Here is a 25,873-nt window from a genome sequence, read left to right on the forward strand (position 1 = left end):
AGAGAGGTGGTAACTCACCAGCATTACGACCAGGAATATGACTTTCCTAAATTGGATCCTTTGTACATACCCCCCAAGGCAATTGAAATTATATCAGAGGCTGCGCCCAGATGCCATCTGTGGAGAAGAGGTATTCAGAGTGGACTTATAGTCTGACTCAAGACATGCACACCATCCACCTCTTCCGAGTATATTACTCGCTAATGTTCAGTCTCTGCACAATAAAGTAGATGAGCTCAGGGCGAGGATCTCCTTCCAGAGAGACATCAGGCATTGTAACATAGCCATGTTTCAGTGAAACAGAGTATCTCGTGATATACTGTCCACGTCCATACAGCCAGCTGGGTTCTCAGTACATCGCGCAGAACGGAATAAAGAACTCTCTGTGAAGAAGAAAGGCGGGGGTGTATGTTTCATGATTAACTACTCATGGTGTGATTGTGATAACATACAGAAACTCAAGTCCTTTTGTTCACCCGACCTAGAATACCTCAGAATCAAATCCCGACCGTAATACCTCCCAAGAGAATTCTCTTCGGTTATAGTCAGCTGTGTATATTCCCTCAAGCCAATACCACGAAGGCCCTCAAGGAACTATGCTGTTCTTTGTGCAAACTGGAAACCACAACCTGAGGCCGCATTTATTGTAGCTGGGGATTTTAACAAAGCGCTTTCCACAAATTTGCGATCTAAGTTCTACCAACACATTGGCTGTAGTACTTGCTCCGGGTTGACCTACAAGGCCCTCCTCCGCTCTTCCTTTGGCAAATCAGATCACGACTCCATTTTGCTGCTGCCATTCTATTGGCAGAAACTCAAAAAGGAAGTACTCGTGCTAAGGTCTATTAAATGCTGGCTAGACCAACTGGAATCCATGCTTACTTTGATCACTTGGACTGGGTTATGTTCCGAGTGTCCTCGGAGAATAACATTGACGTTTACACAGACATGGTGATTGAGTTCATCAGGAAGTGTATAGGTGAGGTTGTTCCCACTGTGGCTAACACCTACCCAAACCAGAAAATGTGGATAGATGGCAGCATTCGTGCAAAACTGACAGCGTGAACCACTGCATTTAACCATGGCAAGGTGACTGGGAATATGGTTCAAAACAGTGTGTTTTTCCCTCCGTAAGGCAATCACAGGCAAAACGTCAGTACAGAGACAGTGGAGTCGCAATTCAGTGTCTCAGACATGAGACGGACTACAAAGGGAAAACCAGCCACGTTGCGGACACCGTTTTGCTCCCGGACAAGCTGAATACCTTCCTCCGCTTTAAGGATAACACAGTGCCACCAACGCGGCCCGTTTTCTGTGGTTCTTTGTGGCTGACGTGAGTAAGACATCGCAAGGCTGCCGGCCCAGACGGCATCCCTAACAGCGTCCTCAGAGCATGGGCAGACTGGCTGGCGTGTTCACGGATATATTCAATCTCTCCCTGTCCCACTCTTCTGTCCCCACTTGCTTCAAGATGTTCACCATTGTTCCTGTACCCAAGAAAGCAAAGGTAACTGAACTCACTATCGCCCCGTAGCACTTTTGTCATCAGGAAGTGCTTCGAGAGGTTACTTTACCTGACACCCTAGACCCACTTCAATTTGCACACCGCCCCAATAGATCCACAGACGATGCAATTGCCATCGCACTGCCCTTCCCCATCTGGACAAGAGGAATACCTATTGAGGATTGCGGCACTCATCACTCTCTCTTGGTCAAATAGCCTTTACACAGCCTGGAGGTGTGTTGGGCCATTGACCTGTTGAAAAACAAATGATAGTCCCACTAAGCGCAAACCAGATGGGATGGTGTATTGCTGCAGAATGCTGTGATAGCCATGCTGGTTAAGTGTGCCTTGAATTCTAAATAAATCAGTGTCACCAACAAAGCACCATCTCACCTCCATGCTTCAATGGTGGGAACCACGCATGCAGAGATCGTCCGTTCACCCTACTCTGCGTCTCACAAAGACACAGCGGTTGGAACCAAAAATCTCATTTGGACTCAGAACAGGACAGATTTCCATTGCTCGTGTTTCTTGGCCCAAGCAAGTCTTTTAGTAGTGGTTTCTTTGCAGCAATTCGACCATGAAGGCCTGATTCACACAGGCTCCTCTTAACAGTTCATGTCTGTTATTTGAACTCTGATTAATTTATTTGTGCTGCAATTTCTGAGGCTGGGAACTCCTAATGAATTTATCCTCTCCAGCTGAGTTAACTCAGGGTTTTCCTTTCCTGCGGCGGTCCTCATGAGAGCCAGTTTCATCATAGAGCATGATGTTTTTTTTTTGACTGCACTTAAAGTTCTTGAAATTTTCCGATTGACTGACCTTGTCTTAAAGTAATGATGGACTGTCATTTTCTCTTTGCTTATTTGACTTCTTGCCATAATATGGACTTGGTCTTTTACAAAATAGGGCTATATTCTGTATACCACCCCTACTTTGTCACAACACAACTGATTGGCTCAAATGCATTAAGAACAAAAGAAATGACACTAACTTTTAGAAGTTAATAAGCATTATGATTTAAAATGCAAACATTTTATACAGTTTCTGACTTAACTATACAAGTAACTCAAATGCTACTCCGTTTGCTGCACGGACATAACAAATAGCCAGCAAGGCATTGATCCTGGAAGGGATTCTCTGCTGTCACCAAGCGAATGCTTGATTTTGGAAGAAGCTAAACACTTAGCTAGATAGCTAACAAGCTACTAAATTAGTAACTCAGTCTTAAATGGGTTTTTTTTTTTTGTCAAATACTTTTAAAAATAACTTTAAATGCCTTAACCTAGGACTACATACCACAATGTTCATCTTCAAAGGCAACGTTAGCTCATTTTATTTCAAAGATGGGGTTCTCTATCAGTCTAACGCCCTGGAATTATGTCTCTCCTGTCCTCAGAGTGCTTGGAGGAGCTGGGTTGTCTCATTGGATTTTACGGCATGTCTGTCTGCCAGCCGACTGCCGCCAAGTCCTTGAAAGAGCTTGCTGTACACATCGGAGACCGAGACACGTCCGTCCGCAACACAGCCCTCAACACCATGGTGACGGTCTACAACGTCTGCGGCGAGCAAGTCTACAAACTCATCGGCCATGTAGGTTTCACTCCGGAGTCTCACTCTTTAACGCGTTATATGGGTTTAGTTTATCTAGGGATGTGAGACAACACACATACACATTGTCACTTCCAGCGACAGATCACGTCTATCAACGGCATAAGAGTTGCGCTAGTTCTGTATGTACACGGGCCATCTGACCCGCCATCCACCATCAGATAGACTTGTCATGTTCAAGCAATGGTGTTAAAGATGAGGCCCGCGTCCACAAGTCGTTTCAATGCAGCACGTTGGTGATTTGAGTAAAACAAAAACATATATAAATGTAGGTCCATTATCATTTCTACATGGTCTATTTTTCTATCCTGCTTGCTAACAATTACCAAAATGAAAGCTAGACCGTCAGGAAGCATAAAATTCCAAGAACGATGGATAGAGGAGTATTTTTGGCAACTTGACGGTGAGGAAATGTAAGCAATTTTGAAGTCCTTGATTTGAAAATAACAGCACTCCTCCAGCCTGACTTAACTGTCTCTCCCATGTATGTTTAGAGAAGCCGTTGCTCATGTGCTAGCAAATGCATACCAACATTGTTCACGCTGTCCATTTTATGTTCTTGTGTTTATATTTTGTATTCTGATGAAACTGCTTGCTATTCAAATTAGGGGTGTGAATTGTGAATGTCAAAATGAAATCAGGAAAATTCCCTAATGGTAAAAGTTGAAGTCAGAAGTTTACATACACTGAGGTTGAAGTCATTATTAACTTGTTTTTCAACCACTCCGCAAATTTCTTAACAAACTATAGTTTTGCCAAGTCAGTTAGGACATCTACTTTGTGCATGACAAGTAATTTTTCCAACAATAGTTAGACAGATTATTTGACTTATAATTCACAATCACAATTCCAGTGGGTCAAAAGTTGACATACACTAAGTTGACTGTGTCTTTAAACAGCTTGGAAAATTCCAGAAAATGATGTCATGGCTTTAGAAGCTTCTGATAGGCTAATTGGAGTCAATTGGAGGTGTACCTGTGGATGCATGTCAAGGCCTACTTTCAAACTCAGTGCCTCTTTGCTTGACATCATGGGAAAACCAAAATAAATCAGCCAAGACCTCAGAAAAATAATTGTAGACCTCCACAAATCTGGTTCATCCTTGGGACCAATTTCCAAACGCCTGAAGGTACCACATTGATCTGTACAAACAATAGTACGCAAGTTTAAACACCATGGGACCACACAGCCGTCATACTGCTTAGGATGGAGACGCGTTCTGTCTCCTTGAGATTAATGTACTTTGGTGTGAAAAGTGCAAATCAATCCCAGAACAACAGCAAAGGACCTTGTCAAGATGCTGGAGGAAACGGGTACAAAGTATCTATATCCACAGTAAAATGAGTCCTATATTGACATAACCTGAAAGGCCACTCGGCAAGGAAGAAGCCACTTTCTCCGTACTTTTTGGAGAAATGTCCTCTGGTCGGATGAAACAAAAATAGAACTGTTTGTCCATAATGACCATGTTTGGAGGAAAAAGGGGGACGCTTGCAAGCCGAAGAATACCATCCCAACCGTGAAGCACAGGGGTGGCAGCATCATGTTGTGGGGGTGCTTTGCTGCAGGAGGGACTGGTGCACTTCACAAAATAGATGACATCAGGTTGGAAAATGATGTGGATATATTGACGCAACAGCTCAAGACATCAGTCAGGAAGTTAAAGCTTGGTCGCAAATGGGTCTTCCAAATGGACAATGACCCCAAGCATACTTCCAAAGTTGTGGCAAAATGGCTTAAGGACAACAAAGTCAAGGTATTAGTGGCCATCAAAGCCCTAACCTCACTCCCATAGAAAAGTTGTGGGCAGAACTGAAAAATCGTGTGCGTGCAAGGAGGCCTACAAACCTGACTCGGTTACACCAGCTCTGTCAGGAGGAATGGGCCAAAATTCTCCCAACTTATTGTGGGAAGCTTGTGGAAGGCTACCTGAAACGTTTGACCCAAGTTAAACAATTTAAAGGCAATGCTACCAAATAATACTAATTGAGTATGTTAACTTCTGACCCACTGGGAATGTATTGGAAGAAATAAAAGCATAAATAATTATCTCCACTATATTATTTTGAGATTTCACATTCTTAATATAGTGGTCATCCTAACTGACCTAAAACGGGGAATTTTTACTAGGATTAAATGTCAGGAATTGTGAAACACTTAGCCAAATACATTTAAACTCAGTTTGTGTCAACTTCTGACTTCAACTGTATATAAAACAAAAAATCAGTGCAGCTGGGCTTGCTTGCGCTTTCTCTTCTGTGTGTGTTTTTGGTCTGTTGCGTGTAATATATCTTAGCCTATTCATTGATGATAAGCCTTCCTTTACTGAAGTTGTGGTACATTCCAAGCCAAGAAATTGTTAATGCAGCATTCAATTGCGAGACAACTTTTGATTTGTTTATTTAAATGGGCCTAGTGCACGCTTCTGCCTGGTGGGTGTCCTGCCTCCATTGTGCCCTGGCCCTCGCTAGCGCGCTATGAAGATGCAAGTGTTCTGTGTTGGAAGTACTAATCATTTTTCTCTTGTTCCAAAAATACTGAATCTTAGATGAGTTGATTCCTAGCAGATGTTTTCTTTATTCTAAATGTTTTAAGTCACAGTATTTAACAAACTTTAAACTACTTTCTTAGGAGAGAGTGGCCTGTGCGCAAGCAGCTCTATTATTTGATTGACAATTCTGGTCACCTAGTGATGTACGTTAATGTCGCTTCAGCAGCTGGACTTCGTGTCATTTAAAAAGCTCCAGTGTACCCTTGCAGACAAACATGCCGTAGCCAAGCCAATTTCAAGGGTATATGACTGCGGTAGGTAACTTAATTGCCTATCCCTGGTGGTCATATATGAAATGGGACCATTATTCTGCCTTGTGAATTGACATGGAATTTTATGGCGGTTTAAACCTCACGCAAAGTTGTACATTTGTCACATCTCTGTCAAATGATGTGCATAGAAGTGTTGGTGTCATATCCTACTAAGTGTTTCTGAGGGGATCGGTTGGTGCAGGGCTCTGCACAGATTTGTGTTTTGTCAATGTTTCTGCACAGTCCAACTGCTGTGTAGCCATTGTCGATCAGTCCGACTGAGCTTCGTCCTCTTTAGCTGTCGGAGAAGGACATGAGCATGCTGGAGGAGAGGATCAAACGCTCAGGGAAGAAGACCCCAGCCTCAACAGCCCCTACCCCCAAACAGGGGGAGGAGAAGGCTCTGCCCGCTCACCCCAATGCCAGCCTCCTACAGAAGCCCTCCAACAGAGCGCAACCCCCTGTAAAACTCAGGTACGCAACCTTCCCCTCAATCTGTACCGAGAATACATTATTTGTATCTCGAACTGTATTCGCTTCACCCTCCTTTTTTTCACTTATGTTTTCCACTACCTTATTTGACTGTTCCTTTGACATTGAAATATTTTCACAAAAAGATGAAAGCTTTCAGTGGGTTAATTTAAGTAATACTGGCACAGACATTATTTCAAATGTTTTGCTTTTTTTGTCTGCCCTTATGTTCTCCTCCCCCCTTCCAGTCAGATCCGTCTGAATGCCCTGGTCCAGTCCCAGCAGGCTGAGCCCTCCCATGTTTGCCCTGTTGGGGAGTTCCATCTGGACCTCGATCTGCTGGAGCAGCTGGAGAGTGACCAAACCTCTGTTGTGCTGCCTGATCTGGTTAAACACAAACTAGGGGACTTGCTAGAACCTGTTATCAGCCCAGAGCCTAAGTAAGTTTACTACACACCCCTTTGTCAGCAAGCTGCCTGACCTGGTGCAACATAAACACACAGGTACACTATATATACAAAAGTATGTGGACACCCCTTTAAATGTCATCTCCCGTCTGGATTACTGCAACTCGTTGTTGGCTGGGCTCCCTGCCTGTGCCATTAAACCCCTACAACTCATCCAGAACGCCGCAGCCCGTCTGGTGTTCAACCTTCCCAAGTTCTCTCACGTCACCCCGCTCCTCCGCTCTCTCCACTGGCTTCCAGTCGAAGCTCGCATCCGCTACAAGACCATGGTGCTTGCCTACGGAGCTGTGAAGGGAACGGCACCTCCGTACCTTCAGGCTCTGATCAGGCCCTACACCCAAACAAGGGCACTGCGTTCATCCACCTCTGGCCTGCTGGCCCCCCTACCTCTGAGGAAGCACAGTTCCCGCTCAGCCCAGTCAAAACTGTTCGCTGCTCTGGCACCCCAATGGTGGAACAAGCTCCCTCACGACGCCAGGACAGCGGAGTCAATCACCACCTTCCGGAGACACCTGAAACCCCACCTCTTTAAGGAATACCTAGGATAGGATAAAGTAATCCTTCTAACCCCCCCGTAAAATATTTAGATGCACTATTGTAAAGTGGTTGTTCCACTGGATATCATAAGGTGAATGCACCAATTTGTAAGTCGCTCTGGATAAGAGCGTCTGCTAAATGACTTAAATGTAAATGTAAATGAGTGGATTAGGCTTTCAGCCAGTGCCCAACCTCACTAATGCTCCTGTGGCTGAATGTAAGCAAGTCCTAGCAGAAATGTTCCAACATCTAGTGGAAAGCCTTTCCAGAAGAGTGGAGGCTATTATAGCAGCAAAGAGGGGACCAACTCCATATTAATTAGAGGTCGACTGATTAATCAGAATGGCCGATTTCAAGTTTTCATAACAATCGGAAATCTGTATTTTTGGACGCAGGTTTATTATTTATTTTTTACATTTTTTTTATTTAACCTTTTATTTAACTAGGCAAGTCAGTTAAGAACATTCTTATTTTCAATGACGGCCTAGGAACGGTGGGTTAACTGCCTTGTTCAGGGGCAGAACGACAGATTTTTACCTTGTCAGCTCGGGGATTCAATCTTGCAACCTTACGGTTAACTAGTCCAACGCTCTAACCACCTGCTTTACATTGCACTCCACGAGGAGCCTGCCTGTTACGCGAATGCAGTAAGAAGCCATGGTAAGTTGCTAGCTAGCATTAAACTTAACTTATAAAAAACAATCAATCAATCATAATCACTAGTTAACTGCACATGGTTGATGATATTCCTAGTTTATCTAGCCTGTCCTGCATTGCATATAATCGCTTAGGTACATGTTGCTCCAACCATAAACATCAATGCCTTTCTTAAAATCAATACACAATTATATATTTTTAAACCGGCATATTTAGTTAATATTGCCTGCTAACATGAATTTTTTTTAACTAGGGAAAATGTGTCACTCCTCTTGCAAACAGAGTCAGGGTATATGTAGCAGTTTGGGCCGCCTGGCTCGTTGCGAACTGTGTGGATACTATTTCTTCCTAACAAAGACAACCGACTTCGCCTCACGGGGGAGGATTTAACAAAAGCGCATTTGCGAAAAAAGCACAATCGTTGCACGACTGTACCTAACCATAAACATCAATGCCTTTCTTAAAATCAATACACAGAAGTATATATTTTTAAACCTGCATATTTAGCTAAAAGGAATCCAGGTTAGCAGGCAATATTAACCAGGTGAAATTGTGTCATTTTGCGTTTATTGCACGCAGAGTCAGGGTATATGCAACAGTTTGGGCCGCCTGGCTCGTTGCGAACTAATTTGCCAGAATTATGACATAACATTGAAGGTTGTGCAATGTAACAGGAATATTTAGACTTAGGGATGCCACCCGTTAGATAAAATACGGACCGGTTCCGTATTTCACTGAAAGAAAAAACTTTTGTTTCGAGAGTTTCTGGATTCGACCATATTAATGACCAAAGGCTCGTATTTCTGTGTTATGTTAGACTTAATTATATTTCACCGAGCAGTCTGACTGAGCGATGGTAGGCAGCAGCAGGCTCATAAGCGTTCATTCCAACAGCACTTTCGTGCGTTTGCCAGCAGCCCTTCGCAATGCATTGCACTGTTTATGACTTCAAGCCTGTCATCTCCCAAGATTAGGCTGGTGTAACCGATGTGAAATGGTTAGCCAGGTGCGCGCTAATAGCGTTTCAAACGTCACTCGCTCTGAGACTTGGAGTAGTTTTTCCCCTTCCTCTGCATGGGTAACGCTGCTTCGAGGGTGGCTGTTGTCGATGTGTTCCTGGTTCGAGCCCGGATAGGAGCGAGGAGAGGGACGGAAGCTATACTGTTACACTGGCAAAACTAAAGTGCCTATAAGAACATCCAATAGTCAAAGGTATATGAAATACAAATCGTACAGAGAGAACTAGTCCTATAATAACTACAACCTAAAACTTCTTACCTGGGAATATTGAAGACTCATGTTAAAAGGAACCACCAGCTTTCATATGTTCTGAGCAAGGAACTTAAACGTTAGCTTTTTTACATGGCACTTTTACTTTCTTCTCCAACACTTTGCATTATTTAAACCAAATTGAACATGTTTCATTATTTGAGGCTAAATTGATTTTATTGATGTATTATATAAAGTTAAAATAAGTGTTCATTCAGTATTATTGTAATTGGCATTATTACGAATAAAACAAATCGGCAGATTAATCGGTACCGGGGTTTTTGGCCCTCCAATAATCGGTATCGGCGTTAAAATCATAATCGATCGACCTCTAATATTAATGCCCTTGATTTTGGAAAGAGATGTTAAACGAACAGGTGTCCAAATACATTACCAAAAGTATCTCATAACCCAGGTCTGAGTTGACAAATGCTGCAACTCAGCAAGTAAGTCTTGCCAAAGTAAGTTAGATACACACTCATCCACTGCATGTCAGAGCCCAAGCACTCCACTACACTTGTCGTCCTGTGCCTCTGTGACGATGTCCTTCCTCCACAGGCTTCACCCAGTTCCCACCCACTTTGATGAGCTGCATGCAGGCCCCTCTACCATCAACCTGGTTATCTCCCAGGTGGCCTCTGGTGATATTAACACTAGCATGCAGGCCCTTGCACAGGTACACACACAATCTTTCTGCTACAACTCCAATGTCTAACGCCAAAGGTTTAGTTTATTTGTGTACACAGATGTGCTATTGAGTGTGTGTGCGCACGCGAGCCTGGCTGTGGCTATACACACATGAATGCACCCATATCTCTTTTTCTCTCACCCTCACTTATACAGTTGTATTTCTATTACCTTCTCTCCTCGCCCCCTGAAGATGGATGAGGTGCTTCGTCAGGAAAGCATTGCGGAGGTGATGGTTGGTCACACAGATCAGTTCCTCATCGCTACCGCCCTCCAGCTCCGTCTGGCCCACAGCACACACATGGCTGACACACGCCTTCCCAGGGAGGACATCTTGAAACTCTACAGCTGTGCCATTGGAAACATGCTTACAGTGAGTATGGGACGAAAGGTGTGTTAGGGCTGTCATAAAATAAATAAATGAGTTGTGTTAAAAGCATGATTTGCTGTAATTGAGAAATCTTAATTTGAGATTGTTCATATTTGGCCCTAATTGAAGCTGTTTCAATTAAACAAATATTTCATTGAGTTGTAGGTACTATATATACAAAAGTATGTGGACACCTCTTCAAATGGGTGGATTTGGCTAGTTCAGCCACACTTGTTGGTGTATAATAGCATGGCTGTGTGGTCTATCTCCATAGACGAACTTGGGCAGTAGAATGACTTTACTGAAGCGCTCAGTGACTCCACGTGGCATCGTCATAGGATGCCACCATTCCAACAAGTCAGTTCATAAAAATTCTGCCCTGCTAGAGCGGAACCAGTCAACTAAGTGCTATTATTGTGAAGTGGAAACGTCTAGGAGCAACAACTGCTCAGCCGCAAAGTGGTAGGCCACACAAGCTCACAGAACGGGACTGCCATGTGCTGAAGAGCGTAGGGCATAAAATCGGTCTTCAGTTGCAACAGTCAGTACAGAGTTCCAAACTGCCGCTGGAAGCAACGTCCGCACAAGAACTGTTCGTTGGCAGCTGCACATAAGCCTAAGATCACCATGCGCAATGCCAAGCGTCGGCTGGAGTGGTGTATAGCTTGCCGCCATTGGACTGTGGAGCAGTGGAATCGAGCTCTCTGCAGTGATGAATCACGGTTTGACGGGTGCCAATGGAACGCTACCTGCCCGACGGCATCGTACCAAATGTAAAGTTTGGTGGACGAATAATGGTCTGGAGCTATTTTTACATGGTTCGGGCTAGGCTCCTTAGTTCCAGTGAAGGGAAATCCGAATGTTACAGCATACATGACATTCTGTGCTTCCAACTTTGTGGAAACAGTTTGGGGAAGGCCCTTCCCTGTTTCAGGATGAAAATGCCCCCATTCACAAAGCGAAGTCCATATAGAAATGGTTTGTCAGGGCCTCATACTTTTGGTAATGTGTTTTTATTATAGGAGTTAGAAAACAAAATAAACTGTATTCTAAAACATCTCAGCCAAGTCTGATAGAAAATGTTGTCATACAGCTATTATAGGTTATCCGTTTTCTTCAACTTGTACTAGTTACAGGCTGCTACTGTACTACAATTGGAATCATTTGCCTAAAGGGTTGGTGGTAGAGGAGGCCTCTCCGTCTCGTTACGTGGGAGGGGTGCTCTGATTTTGCATATGGGGAATTAGTGATTTACTGAAGCCTTGCATCACTACAGGGGTCCTGGCTGCTCCCACTTATCCAGCCTTCACATGTCCCTAGGTCGTTTGTCAACTACTGCTTTAGACTGCGTACTATTTGATTATCTTCATAGTATTCTGCCATTTCGTAGTGAGTTGCTGAAAAGAGAACGAGCAAATGATGAGAAAATAACATTACATTGCTATTTTGACTGCTTGTTTGATATGCTTGCCTAAATATCTGCATATAACTCAGCAGCTAAGAAGACTGCCTGGGTAAAAGTTCTCCGTCACTGTGCTGGCTTTCCGTCATGGATTCAGGTGGATGTTTTTGAGACCAGTGTAGATCCGCAATGAAAATCATGTTCTACGAATTGTTTTCCCGACAGCGATGTGTAGCCTACTGGCAAAGTCATTCAAAGCCTATGAAACTTTGCAGTTCCATTTTTTTCCCATGTTATTAAAACAAAATCAGACAACCCTATAGTAGAATAGTTAACCTACTTACCTAGTCGGCTTGTGTTTTCATGCAAGTTAAATAATCCTCCAGAGGCGTATTCAAGTTGCGAGAGCCATAGGGAGGGAAATATGTATTCTGACAAGCAGTCAGGGGAAATGATTCTTAATGAAATCGTTAGAACACTTAAAAGCTGTTTTGGATTTTGTTAGTGGGGGGTCTCAGTTTTCCATTGCTGACTTATTTACTCCAATTGTGCGAATGGCATTGTTTTACAAATTCAGTTAGAACTGGAGTTTCAAGCATGGTTCAGACTTAGAGATTGTAGTTAAGTGAGCAGTAGTTGCGTAAAAAAAAATGTATATATCTGAACATGGGCAGAAATCTCATGAGCTACGGCAAGAAAATCTGGAACCGCAGCCACTGTCAATACATTTTTATTAAACTGTAACCTAGACAGCAATGAATATCACAAACATGGTTGAAGCTATTTAATGAAATCATTGCCCATTCCTGTTTTTTTTTTTTTTTTTCATATTTAAGATTCAGTCTGTTTTAGATATTTCATAGACTTATGTGATAGATTGTAGTTGAGTAATCTGGGCTGTGTTCAGCCACACAAATGAATAGACTGCATTTAAGGTGATTGAGAGTAAGACTAAAACAACGTATTTGCACCTTATTTCCGTCTGGGTCTACTTATATAATAGTGTACATTATACCATCTCTCCCTAGTTGTTTGGTGTGGCGCGGCTGGCAAGGGAAGCCTCCATGGGGGTGCTTAAGGACCTTGTCCAGGGTCTGGTGACAGTTCTGCTGGATCCCCGGATAGAGGAGAGCCAGGAGGGACAGCAGCTCATCCGCTCTGTTAACATGCTGCTGAGACGACTCATCGAGGCCTCAGACCAGACCAACATACTCAGGTGTGTGTCGGGAGAATTCTACTCAGTTTATGAAATTAAAATAGTGAAACATTAAGTTTCCTTTTTTTAGATAACTATACTAAATATATTCACGTCACCAATTAACTGATTAAAACACTGTTTTGCAGTGAAGCTCTACAGTAGGCTCAACAGCACCCCTTAGGGTAGCGCCATGGTGTAGCCTCAGGACAAATAGTTTCTGTCCTCTGGGAACATTGACTTCCATACAAAACCTAGGAGGCTCATGGTTCTCACCCCCTTCCATCGACTTAGCGATTTTATAATGACTTCCGGGAAAAACTTAAGGACAAGCAGCAGCACTTAGCTAATGCAGCTAATTTGGCCTACTCAACAACCTGACTCAGAAATTATATTTGTTAGCTATCAAACACTGCAACTTCCAGGTTAAGATAAGCTTCTGGTTTTATGAATTTATTCTTACCAGGGCCGGCCGGTGTAACTGCTTGCTGTACACTACTGCGTGATTGTACACATGGATTGGATTGTGGGTTTACTAACGCGTTCTAGTTTGTTGACGAAGATTAATACGGTGACAATGTAGGCTGGTTAGCCATTATGGTATGAATGTTTGGCTTGGATAGGTGTTTGCGCCTGCTCACAGACGGTTGTGTTGTGCACTGAAGACCAAGCGAAGGGAAAAGGTGAGAAGAGGAAAGCGTAGATGCAAGAAGTAGTGATGCTGTATGTGGCTGCTATGGAAGTGAACTGTGTGTGCGGGTGATCAAGGGTGTATTCATTCCGCCGATTCAGTTGCTAAACGGAAGGAAACAAAAGGTGAAGGGACCTACCTGAATTTGTCCAATAGAAACTCGTATTTGCAACTGTTGGGACAAATGATTACACCTCAGATCAGCTAGATGCAGGCTTGTGTGCAAGGCGGTATTGCATGTGTCACTGTCGGTCACATTAACTACTTACATTTCTCTCAACCTGTAACATAACATTATACGTTATAACACATCCAATATGCTCTATTGGAAATAAGGCAATGGTCCCCTCCCCCCAGTGTGTTTACTGCACACTGGAGAAAACTGACCCGTAACAATCAATTTGTATTAGTGTATTCACTTGTATGATGCAGAATTGAAGAGGACTGATCAGATAGTCTTCTGGCAGTTACTGTTGTTTATTAATGTGCTGTCACCTCTTCCTTTCCAGTGCTCTTCTGGTGCTACTGCAGGACAGCCTCCTGTCCTCTGCTGGCTCCCCCAAATTCTCTGAACTCATCATGAAGGTAGAACTGTGTGGTCCAATTTGTGAAAAACATATATAGTTGAAGTCCGAAGTTTACATGCCCCTTAGCCAAATACATTTAAACTCAGTTTTTCACAATTCCTGACATTTAATCTGAGTAAAAAAATCCCTGTTTTAGGCCAGTTAGGATCACCACTTTGTTTTAAGAATGTGAAATGTCAGAATAATAGTAGAGAATTATTTATTTCATCACATTCCCAGTGGGTCAGAAGTTTACATACACTCAATAGTATTTGGTAGCATTGCCTTTAAATTGTTTAACGTGGGTCAAACGTTTTGGGTAGCCTTCCACAAGCTTCCCACAATAAGTTGGGAGAATTTTGGCCCATTCCTCCTCGGCATTGTAAATAAGAATTGTTTTCTTTACTTAAACTAGGCAAGTCAGTTAAGGTTCATATATAAATAATATACCTCTCACAAATATAACTAGTGATCAAGTCAATCTCTCCACTTTGAGCCAGGTGAGATTGACATGCATATTATTGTTTGCTTTCTGTGTACATCCAAGGGCCAGCTCTGCTATCCTGTTCTCAGCCAATTGCAATTTTCCTAAGCCCCTCTTTGTAGCACCTGACCACATGACTGAACAGTCGTCAATGTGCCACAAAACTAGGGCCTGTAGGACCTGCCTTGTTGTTAGTGCTGTTAAGGTAGAGCAGCGCTTTATTATGGACACAGTTTTCGCCATCTTAGTTACTGTTGTATCAATGTTTTGACCATGACAGTTTACAATCCAGGGTTACTCCAAGCAGTTTATTCACCTCAGTGCTCATTTTCCACATTATTCATTACAAGATTTAGTTGAGGTTTAGGGTTTAGTGAATGATTTGTCCCAAATACAATGCCTTTAGTTTTGGAAATATTTAGGAATAACTTATTCATTGCCACCCATTCTGAAACTAAGTGCAGATCTACGTAGTGTTGCAGTCATTTCAGTTGCTGTAGTAGCTGACTCGTATAGTGTTGTCATCCGCATACATGGACACAATGGCTTTACTCAAAGCCAGTGGCATGTCGTTAGTGAAGATTGAAAAAAGTAATCTACCTGGATTGTTGGAGGCTTATTAAAGAACACCCTCTGTTGTTTAATCGACAATATAACAGGCTGACTACACCCCTCGTGTCGTGTGCGTGAGCATTGCAAAATAAATTGAGAAATCTGTATTAAATGATTGCACCCACACTGCTCGCGTGCGCCAACGAGCGTTTGCGTTGCCATGGGCTAAAATAGAAGTAAGTTCTATTTGTGACGCAGATCGCGCTGCAAGTCCAGCCTCTCCCATCTCATTGCTTTATAGAAGCAGATACCCACGTGCCATCTCCTCATTGGTTATACCCACGTGGGTGACTGAAAGACGAACGAGGTCAGTGGCGGTAATGCACCTAATTTATGAAAGTTGCCAATTGCAATATAAAGTCAAGAGAAGAAAAGGCCTGGAAGGTGGAGAGATGACTAGAAAATATTTGGTTGACCTTTTTGTGTGGATTAATTGGTGGAGTAGAGGACCTTGTGCATTTCAGGTAAAATAACTCCATGTTTATATCCCAGGACAAGTTAGCTAGCAACAGCAAGCTAGCAAGTGCAAACTAGCTAACTAAATTGCCATAAATGTTTAATGCTTTTTGACCTGCCCCCAAATTAATGTAATTGGTTCAGTTTGTTTTGATATTTTAACCTGCGTGTCGTGATCGCGTTTGGTGTGGGGACAAAATAAATGTATGCACGATGGCGCACGCGCGCAGCCGGTTTGGGTTCCGTGTTTGGGGATGTAAAGCCATAACACACAGGTTTTTCCAGCAGCAGACGATGCTGGATAATGTCAAAAGCTGCACTGAAGTCTAACAAAACAGCCCCCACAATATTTTTATTAATTTCTCTCAACCAATCAGTAATTTTTAAGCGCTCTGCTTGTTGATTGTCTATCGCAATTAAAGGTCGACCGATTTAATCGGGATAATTAGGGTCGATTTCAACGCTCTAACCACCTGCCTTACATTGCACTCCACGAGGAGCCTGCATGGCAGGCTGACTACCTGTTACGTGAGGGCAGCAAGAAGCCAAGGTAAGTTGCTAGCTAGCATTAAACTTATCTTAAAAAAACTATCAATCTTAACATAATCACTAGTTAACTACACATGGTTGACGATATTACTAGTTTATCTAACGTGTCCTGCGTTGCATATAATCGATGCGGTGCCAGTTAATTTCTCATCGAATCACAGCCTACTTCGACAAACGGGTGATTTAACAAGCGCATTTGCGAAAAAAGCCATACCATACCAAAAGCCAAACCATAAACATCAATGCCTTTCTTTAAAATCAATACACAAGTATATATTTTTAAACCTGCATATTTAGTTAATATTGCCTGCTAACATGAAATTGTGTCACTGCTCTTGCATTCGTTGCCTGGCTCGTTGCGAACTAATTTGCCAGAATTTTACGTAATTATGACATAACATTGAAGGTTGTGCAATGTAACAGGAATATTTAGACTTAGGGATGCCACTCGTTAGATAAAAATACGGACCGGTTCCATATTTCACTGAAAGAAAAAACTTTTGTTTTCGAGGTGATAGTTTCCGGATTCGACCATATTAATGACCTAAGGCTCGTATTTATGTGTGTTTATTATATTATAATTAAGTCTATGATTTGATAGAGCATTCTGACTGAGCGGTGGTAGGCACCAGCAGGCTCGTAAGCATTCATTCAAACATCACTTTCGTGCATTTTGCCAGCAGCTCTTCGCAATGCATTGCGCTGTTTATGACTTCAAGCCTATCAACTCCCAAGATTAGGCTGGCGTAACCAATGTGAAATGGCTAGCTAGTTATCGGGTGCGCGCTAATAGCGTTACAAATGTCACTCGCTCTGAGACTTGGAGTAGTTGTTCCCCTTCCTCTACATGGGTAATGCTGCTTCGAGGGTGGCTGTTGTCGATGTGTTCCTGGTTCGAGCCCAGATTGGCGCGAGGAGAGGGACGGAAGCTATACTGTTACACTGGCAATACTAAAGTGCCTATAAGAACATCCAATAGTCAAAGGTATATGAAATACAAATCGTATAGAGAAATAGTCCTATAATTCCTATAATAACTACAACCTAAAACTTCTTACCTGGGAATATTGAAGACTCATGTTAAAAGGAACCACCAGCTTTCATATGTTCTCATGTTCTGAGCAAGGAACTTAAACGTTAGCTTTTTTACATGGCACATATTGCACTTTTACTTTCTTCTCCAACACTTTGTTTTGCATTATTTAAACCAAATTGAACATGTTTCTTTGAGGCTAGATTTTATTGATGTATTATATTAAGTTAAAATAAGTGTTCATTCAGTATTGTTGTAATTGTCAATATTACAAATAAATAAAAAATATCGGCCGATTAATCGATATCGGCGCTTTGGCCCTCCAATAATCGGTGTCGGCGTTGAAAAATCATAATCGGTCGACCTCTAATCGCAATAAGCATGATGAAAGTCTGTCAATTTGTTTACTGTAAAATAGCATTGTATCTGGTCAAACACAATTTTTCCCATAACTTTACTAAGGGTTGGTAACAAGCTGATTGGTCGTCTATTTGAGCCAGTGAAGGGGATTTACTGTTCTTAGGTAGCGGAGTGACTTATGCTTCCCTCCAGGCCTGAGGGGGGGCACACTTTCTAGTATGCTTAAATTGAAGATATGGCAAATAGGAGTGGCAATATTGTCCTCAGTAATTTTCCATCCAAGTTGTCAGACCCTGGTGGCTTGTCATTGTTAATAGACAATTTTTTCACCTTTACCACATTCACTTTATGGAATTCAAAATTACAGTTCTTGTCTTTTCATAATTTTGTCTGATATACTTGGATGTGTAGTGTCAGCATTTGTTGCTGCCATGCCTAATTTTGCTAATCTTGGCAATGGAAAAAATATATATATTAAAGTAGTTTACAATATCAGTCGGTTTTGTAATGAAGGAGCCTTCTGATTCAATGGAGCTGAGTTTGCCTTTTTTCCCAAAGTAATTTCTTTGTTTCATTGGGTAGTTTATTCTTTTTAAGTTTAATCACGTTAAGTGATTAGTATGTTTGCCAATCGGTTGTGCAGCCAGACTTATTTACCGTTCCTTTTGCCTCATCCCTCTCAACCATAAAATGTTTAAATCCTCGTGGATTGATGAGGAATTGAAGTTTTTAGTTGTTTTCTTAATGGGTGCATCCTTATTAGTAACTGTTTGCTAGGTATTGTCTAAGTGAGTTTCAGAGATGGTCAGAATATCAATGTCATCTATTACTAGAAAGTTTTTGATTTCATGAACCTTGTTTCTTAAGCTACGTATGTTAACGTGGTTTATTTTGAGAACTTTTCTTGCATGCTTGCTTGTTTTCATTGCTTTACTGGGAAGCTAAGCAGAAGTAGATATTCTCATGTTATTTATGTTAGTGGAAGGTGAGTTGCACACAGTGGACTTCCTGCTAGGGCACACTGCCTCAGTGCTAAAAGCATAAATCTGGTTCATAGACACATGATTGCTCCATACAATAGCTGTAGGATCAGCAGAGGCATTTAGGGAAGTTAGAGGGACAAATGAGGTTACTTACATTGTCTACCAATGTCCCTGGTATAATGTACATTTGCTAAAGCATTATGATGACTCAGCGACACAATGGTAGGGATTAATGCAGCCTTAATGCTGTGAAAGGATCCAGGAACCCAAATGATTTGGGTGGATCCCATCCTCCTTCTAAAATGTTTTGTTTCCAAAATGTATTGAAATTGTCAACAAAAGTTGCACCCATTTGACCTGCAATTGTCACAGCCAATTGTGAAGAGAATTCTGCTAAAGCGTTCAATTCCACGATTGAGGGCACAGTGCCAGATATGATGGGTCTTTAGTGTCTAGCGGAGAGACAATCAGCTCTCAGGTTTGAGTGTCAAGAACTGCAACACAGCTGGGTTTTATCGCGCTCAACGAATTCCATGTATGTAAGAGTGGTCCACCCACCCAAAAGACGTTCAGCCAACTTAACTGTGGGAAGCTTTGTCGTCAACATGGACCAGCATCCTGTGGAATGCTTTCGACCCGTTGCCATGTCAAATTGAGGCTTTTCTGAGGGCAAAAGGGAGGGGTTGCGCAAAACTAAATTCAATATTAGGAAAGTGTTAATGTTTTGTATACTCAGTGCATGATAAACAGAGTAGCAGCAGCATAGATGACTGTGTGTAAGCAAATTAAGTGTGTGCATAGTGAGTGTGTTTGTGTGCCAAGAGATGGTTCAAAAATGAAATGGAATGTCATTTCTGATGGTCCGTTTTTTTGTTTTGCTATTTAGTAGTCTTATGACTTGGGGATTGAAGCTGTTCAGGGGTCTGTTGGTGTTAGACTTGATTCTCCGGTACCGCTTGCTGTGCGGAAGTTGAGAGAACAGGCTATGGCTTGGGTGGCTGGAGTCTTTAACAATTTTCTGGGCCTTCCTTTCACACTGCCTGAGATGGAGGTCCTGGATGGCAGGGAGCTCAGTCTGTGATGTGCTTGGGTGTCCGCACCACCAAGTACATCACTGGGGCCGAGCTCCATGCCATCAAGGACCTGTGTATGATTTTGTGTATGTAATCTAAACCTCTCTCTCTCTCTCTCTGTCTCTCTCTCTCTGTCTCTCTGTAGTGTCTGTGGCGTTTGATCAAGTTCCTGCCAGACACCATAAGCAGTCTTACTCTGGACAAGATCCTGCTGGATGTGCACAACTTCATGAAGCTCTTCCCCAAAGACCGCCTACGGCAGCTCAAGACTGACATGCCCCACCGCACGCTCCAAACTCTGCTATACACACTCTGCCGCCTGGCAGGGCCCACGGTTGGCACACACACACACTATTAGATTCCCCTTTGCATCCTCATACTTTTGTGTGTGGATTCGTCTATTTCAGCCACACCTGTTGCTTAAAAGTGTATAAAATCGAGACTAACATTGGTAGCAGAATGGCCTTACTGAAGAGCTCAGTGGCACCGTCATAGAATGCCACAATTCCAACAAATCAGATGACCGGGGCAGCTCTAGCTGGGCAGAAATTTGATGAACTAAGTGCTGCTGTTGTGAAGTGGAAACGTCTAGGTGCAACAACGGCTCAACCGCAAAGTGGTGGTCCGCACAAGCTCACAGAACGGGGACGTTGTAGTGGTAAAAATCGTCTGTCCTCGGTTGCAACACTCACTACCGAGTTCCAAACTCCCTCTGGAAAAAACGTCAGCTTAAGAACTGTTTGTTGGGAGCTTCATGAAATGGGTTTCCATGGCCAAGTAGCCGCACACAGCCAAGCGCCGGCTGGAGTGGTGTGAAGCTCACCACCATTGGACTGTGGAGCAGTGGAAACATTCTCTGGAGTGATGAATCGTGCTTCACTATCTGGCAGTCTGACGAACTGTAAAGTTTGATGGAGGAATAATGGTCTGGGGTTGTTTTTCATGGTTTGGGCTAGGCCCCTTAGTTCCAGTGAAGGGTAATCTTAATGTTATAGCACATTGACACTCTAGACGTGTCTGTGCATCCAACTTTGTGGCAACAGTTTGGGAAGGCACTTTCCTGTTTCAGCATGAGAATGCCCCCGTGCACAAAGCAAGGTCCATACAGAAATGGTTTGTCAAGATCGGTGTCAAATAATTTGACTTCCCAGAATAGTGGAGGCTGTTATAGCAGCAAAGGGGGGAACAACTCCATATTAATGCCCATGATTTCAGAATGATATGTTCGCATATGTCCACATACTTTTGGACATGTACTGTAATTTGCTTATTTAAACACCATTGGATTCTCCTTTGGATCCTCATAATTTGCTTATTTAAAATTTCTGTGCCTTACACCCTAACTGCAATTTAACGTGTACGTGTTATTCAGTGCATGTACACTGCTTGCTCGTGTCAGCAACCATCTGTTGCAAAACACTGAAATATATCTTGGTTCTATTTGAGACACTCGAAGCCCTGCAAGTCCCGCCTATCTACTCATTGGTTTTCACGTGGGTGTTTGGAAGATGAACCTGGAGATTAATCAAAGATGACTAACTAGGTTTCCCCTTATCTGTGGCTTAATTGTTGGATTAGAGAAACCCATGATTTTGTATGACCGAGTCAAAATTCTACAAAGGACCAAATGCATTTCACGTAAATTAACACCCCAATGTTTCTCCCAGGACACAATCTAGCTAAATGTCCATTTGATGTTTCATGCGTGTTTCCACCTGCCCCCAATTAATATAATTGATTCTCAGATATTTTAACCTGTCATTATCGTAGATGGACAAAATCAACATAAACGTGATGTGCACATGCAGACAGTTTACTCAGGTTGTTGGCTTTCGTGATTGCCCAATTATGTCATGATTACATGCGTGTTCACGGACTTGGCTCGATACCTTTACTAAAATTTGATTTCAACATTTATCCCAGTAGTTTTGATTTTTGTTTGTGTTGAATGTTTGTCTTTTCCATGAACAGATCCTGGATCACCTGTCACTGATTGAGGACAAGAGTGAGTCTGAATTGGAGGCTCATCTGAAGAGGGTTGTCAAGTCTGCCAAGACAGACAGAGAGACTGCACACACGGTACACTCCTACACATCTAGTTTGTTCACGGGCTCTCTTTCCCTCATGACAGATGGTTCTACATTTTCATCAAGGACACTCTGAATGCTGCTTGTTACTAAGTATAAAGCCGCATATCTTCTATTTGTCGTCTCCTAAAAGGTTCCCAAATCAAAGGATGCAGAGGTGTTGGGGGAGATCTTCAAAAAGATCTCTTCCAAGGAGAACAGCAAAGAGGTGAGGTTCAGATTCCCATGTAATTACTGTCAGACAATCTAACCCAATGGCAAACTAGCCAAGAACGTTATCTACAAAATATAGGCCTTAGGGATGATTTGGTTTGTCATCAGCCGTGTGTGTGTGTGAGAGAGCGGGTCTTCCTACCCAGTGTGATTAGTCTGGGTTTTTCCATGCTCTGTCATAGTGTTTTCCTGACAGTGTGACTCTCTTTAATTGTGTGTGTAGGGTGTGTCTAAGCTGTGGGAGTTTAAGCAGAGACACCCTGAGGTGGACCTTGCCTCCCACCTGAAGAAGCTGCCACAGACATTTCAGACCTTTGTAGAGCACAGCCTGAACACACTCTGTTTAGAGAGAGGAGACAAGGCCAGGACACCATACCCAACCACAGGTACACACAACAGAGAGGGTCAGCATAGAAGATATAGCCCCTCACCACAGGTCTACACACATGCTTCTCAACACCACCTGTTCTAACCTATTATTTATCCTCATTAGGTGTGGGTCTGGACCCTACTCCTGGCAGAGACGAGCTCAGACCCTCAGTCTACCAGGAGCGACTCAAGATACTCCGACAGCTGCATGGCCTGGAGAACAACAAGGTACAGTATTTGCAAGAAGGGATGCGAATTCTGGTAAATTTTGCTGCTGACTAATCGACCCCCATTAACCGGTGAATTCTTCCATTTAAAATGGGGGGGGTGGTGTCTGAACTGCATATGGAATTATTTTAAGATGGTCGTACTATGGATCATTTAGCTATTTGACATTTGTAAGACCCCTTTAGGTATAAAAAACCATTTGATTAAATATTGGTTTCAGCCTTTACTACTTAAAGCCCATAGAAATAATTTGAATAACACATTTTGTAAATGGACAAATATATTACTAATAAATTAAATAATAAGAAACAAGGTTTTGAAGTGTCTGTCCTAAATCTAGGATTTTTTTTTTTTACTCAGGAAATGCATATTTTTACACACAAACCCCTTCCCTGGGTAGGCGTTTAACTACCTTCATACTTTTTTTTTTTACTGGTACCGGTTACCTTCAGACTAGTCCTGTGACACTTGTAGGAGTTGTAGATCAAAACCGAGAACACCATGTTTGAGAATTTTCGCTTTCCATATTGGGCATAAGTTTTTAGCTCAGACCGTTTGGACTCTACTGAAGTTTTTGTAAGAAGACCATTTTTCAGGATGTCTCATGGTCTGACAAACACCGCTCTAGCTCGGTCACTTTTCACCGCAGATAAACTTACGGATTTTTATGATTTTTTTTATTTATTGTATAGTCAATCAACTCTGTTAACAACCGGATAAATTCCTTCCAACTAGTAAAATGACATGACCCACAGAAAATACAAATGCATGTTTACAAGGCACTGACATTTTTCATTAAGAGCTGAAATTGACACAATCAATATCAGTCAAGAGGCTATTATTGAACATTCAACTACTCAAATGAAATGGCCAATGTAAAGCATTTTTTTAATTGCCTATGTGTAAAATTTGCCAAATCAGCTTGTCCAAATGAATGTAACGGGGGTGAGTTATTTTCAGTGACCACGTTGTCTGTCTGTGATACCCCACCGTATTGCCTTTGCACTGAAATGCCGACTAGAGGGCGCCCCCCCCGTGGTTCCATTTTAATTTTAACCATGCCAGATAAGCTAATCAGGTTATTAAACAGTGCAATTTGCTTGATATTACGAGTTGAGAAATAAATATAGTAGCAATTGAAAGGAATCCCCTCTTTTAATGGTAACCATAAACTGTTTTCACACTAGATTGCATTTAGGAATGTTGCACAAGGACCAGGCTTAAAGGAATGCATTTCGCTCCGCGTAGCAAGCAGTTTGAGGAGCTGCGAACTCTCGCTGCCGACAGGTGATGTTCAATAATACTCTGTATGCGGTGGGTGTTTGATAATTAAGATTTATAGCGAATTAAACACACTTATTTAATTTGACTACATTATTCAAATTCACCTATAATCTGACAAACATGATCGGTTACATGTATTCAGGTGGTTTACAGTTAACAATTAACATACCTATTTGCAAGTTACATCTGACCAATTGGTGACAGATTTTCATGCGAATAATCTATAGTCCTCAAAGAAAATATCAGCATTTTCCCACCAAATGGATTTGTTCTGGATAAAAATCAGTGTGTGATGTTAGTGCACACAATGTACTTTTTTACTTACATTTTTAGTCGATACATGAACTTAAAGTTCAATGTGTTTCCATCACATTTTCAACTCAACCGATAAAAATATAAGTTGTCACAAACTGTTGCGTTAAATAGCACGTGCCTACTCTGTTCTTGGCACCTCCCAACAGGTAGTGTTGGTGGGCTGTGCGGATTGGCTAGTCAACATGAGATTATTATGGATAAGAGTGAGAATTTTATTTGTCAAGCATTGATCATGTCACCAAAATAAGACCCTCGATTTATTGGAAAGCAGCATCAAGCTCATCACTGAACTTTCACCGCCCTGTGAAATGTATTTAATCATAATTTATTTAATCCGTAGCTTAATTTTAACTGCATGGTTTTGAGTCGTAATGGGAGGACCACACACCATATCATCGTGTGACTCCAAATGTACTAAGATATGGTTATTTTATCAATATTTGCACAAAGGCATTTCCACTGCCATTTCCCGCATAATACATTTTCTGACACAAAAAGACCCCACCATGATGAAATTCTGTCAATTAAAAAATTATTACAAACTTCCTGTTTCCACCCCATCTGTGATTTTATTAAAATTGTATGTACAATATGACTTCACTCAAATGAACTGTGGATGGAAATGTGGTTACTGAAACATTTTTTGTTTGTTGCTGTTATTGTAAATAGTGAGTGGATTTCTCACCTTTTCCCCCTCTCCCGTGTAGTCTCAGCAGAGGGAGGGTGAGGACGAGCGCACCGCTCTTATCTCCAAGCACCCCGTGGCCCCCTCTATGGATGTGCTCCAGAGCAAGATGTCTCAGATCCTCCACAACCGCCAATCACAAGACCAGCGCCGCCCACAGAGCCCCGCCCGGCCCGCTGACTCCGGTTCCACAGGCAACCTAGCTGAGCTCATGAAGAGACTAGAGAAGATCAAGGGCAACCAACAATAAACTAGCCTGGGTGCCAATCTGTTTCTGCTCTTGTCAACTCCTTATGAAATTGTCATGCCAAACATCACGTTTGGCTTGACAATGACAAAATAGTTAAATAAGGGTGCAATCGTCAAAACAGACGTCTACTCCACCAGCATCCCTTAAGAGGACAAAGGACAAATGCACAAATGGAGTGTTTGAGAGGTGTACGCGATCAGTCATTGCCAATGAAGGTGAGGTGTGTGTGGTGAATGTGATGCAATGTTTGTATGGATTATGTTTTGTATTTTATAAATAAAGTTTGACATATCTTCAATTGTTCTTCATGTTCAAGGCTGAAAAAGGTAGGGGTGAAGGTTAAACCGAGTGACCGTTTTTATTTTTGTACTCCTTGTAGCAAGAGATATTACATTTTCAGCTGCATTTGACCACATTCTTATAGTTCTTTAAGCGCTATCAGTGGGCAATTCCAAAATAATTATGTGCGAAGGAATAATTATATGAATGTATACATTTTTGTTGTGAAAGGATCAACTTGGGCGATGGACAAATTCAGCCTTTAGGCAATAGTGGGGTTTGTGTGTCAGTCAGGGTTTTGCTATACAGTACATTTTGGTGGTGTGCCCCTGCCCAGTAGTGATGGGAAGTTCGGTGTGTTTTACTGACTCGGATCGTTGAAAA

At 42.2% G+C, this 25,873-nt stretch overlaps 1 protein-coding gene across 1 annotated transcript in view; it reads left to right on the plus strand.

The window, feature by feature from the left end:
• LOC106587056 (cytoskeleton-associated protein 5) overlaps positions 1-25,508 on the plus strand; it is an 83,251-nt gene extending 57,743 nt beyond the window's left edge. The window contains 13 exon segments of the mRNA XM_045709034.1: positions 2,904-3,097; positions 6,216-6,391; positions 6,637-6,828; positions 9,877-9,994; positions 10,199-10,378; positions 12,806-12,993; positions 14,173-14,248; positions 19,925-20,113; positions 21,751-21,858; positions 22,000-22,074; positions 22,303-22,465; positions 22,573-22,676; positions 24,983-25,508. Of these exon segments, the coding sequence (XP_045564990.1) occupies positions 2,904-3,097; positions 6,216-6,391; positions 6,637-6,828; positions 9,877-9,994; positions 10,199-10,378; positions 12,806-12,993; positions 14,173-14,248; positions 19,925-20,113; positions 21,751-21,858; positions 22,000-22,074; positions 22,303-22,465; positions 22,573-22,676; positions 24,983-25,210 (1,991 nt within the window). The 3' untranslated portion in view covers positions 25,211-25,508.
• The last annotated feature ends 365 nt before the right edge of the window (positions 25,509-25,873 follow it).

Source organism: Salmo salar, chromosome ssa26, assembly GCF_905237065.1.
Source record: "Salmo salar chromosome ssa26, Ssal_v3.1, whole genome shotgun sequence".
NCBI classification, from domain to species: domain Eukaryota; kingdom Metazoa; phylum Chordata; class Actinopteri; order Salmoniformes; family Salmonidae; genus Salmo; species Salmo salar.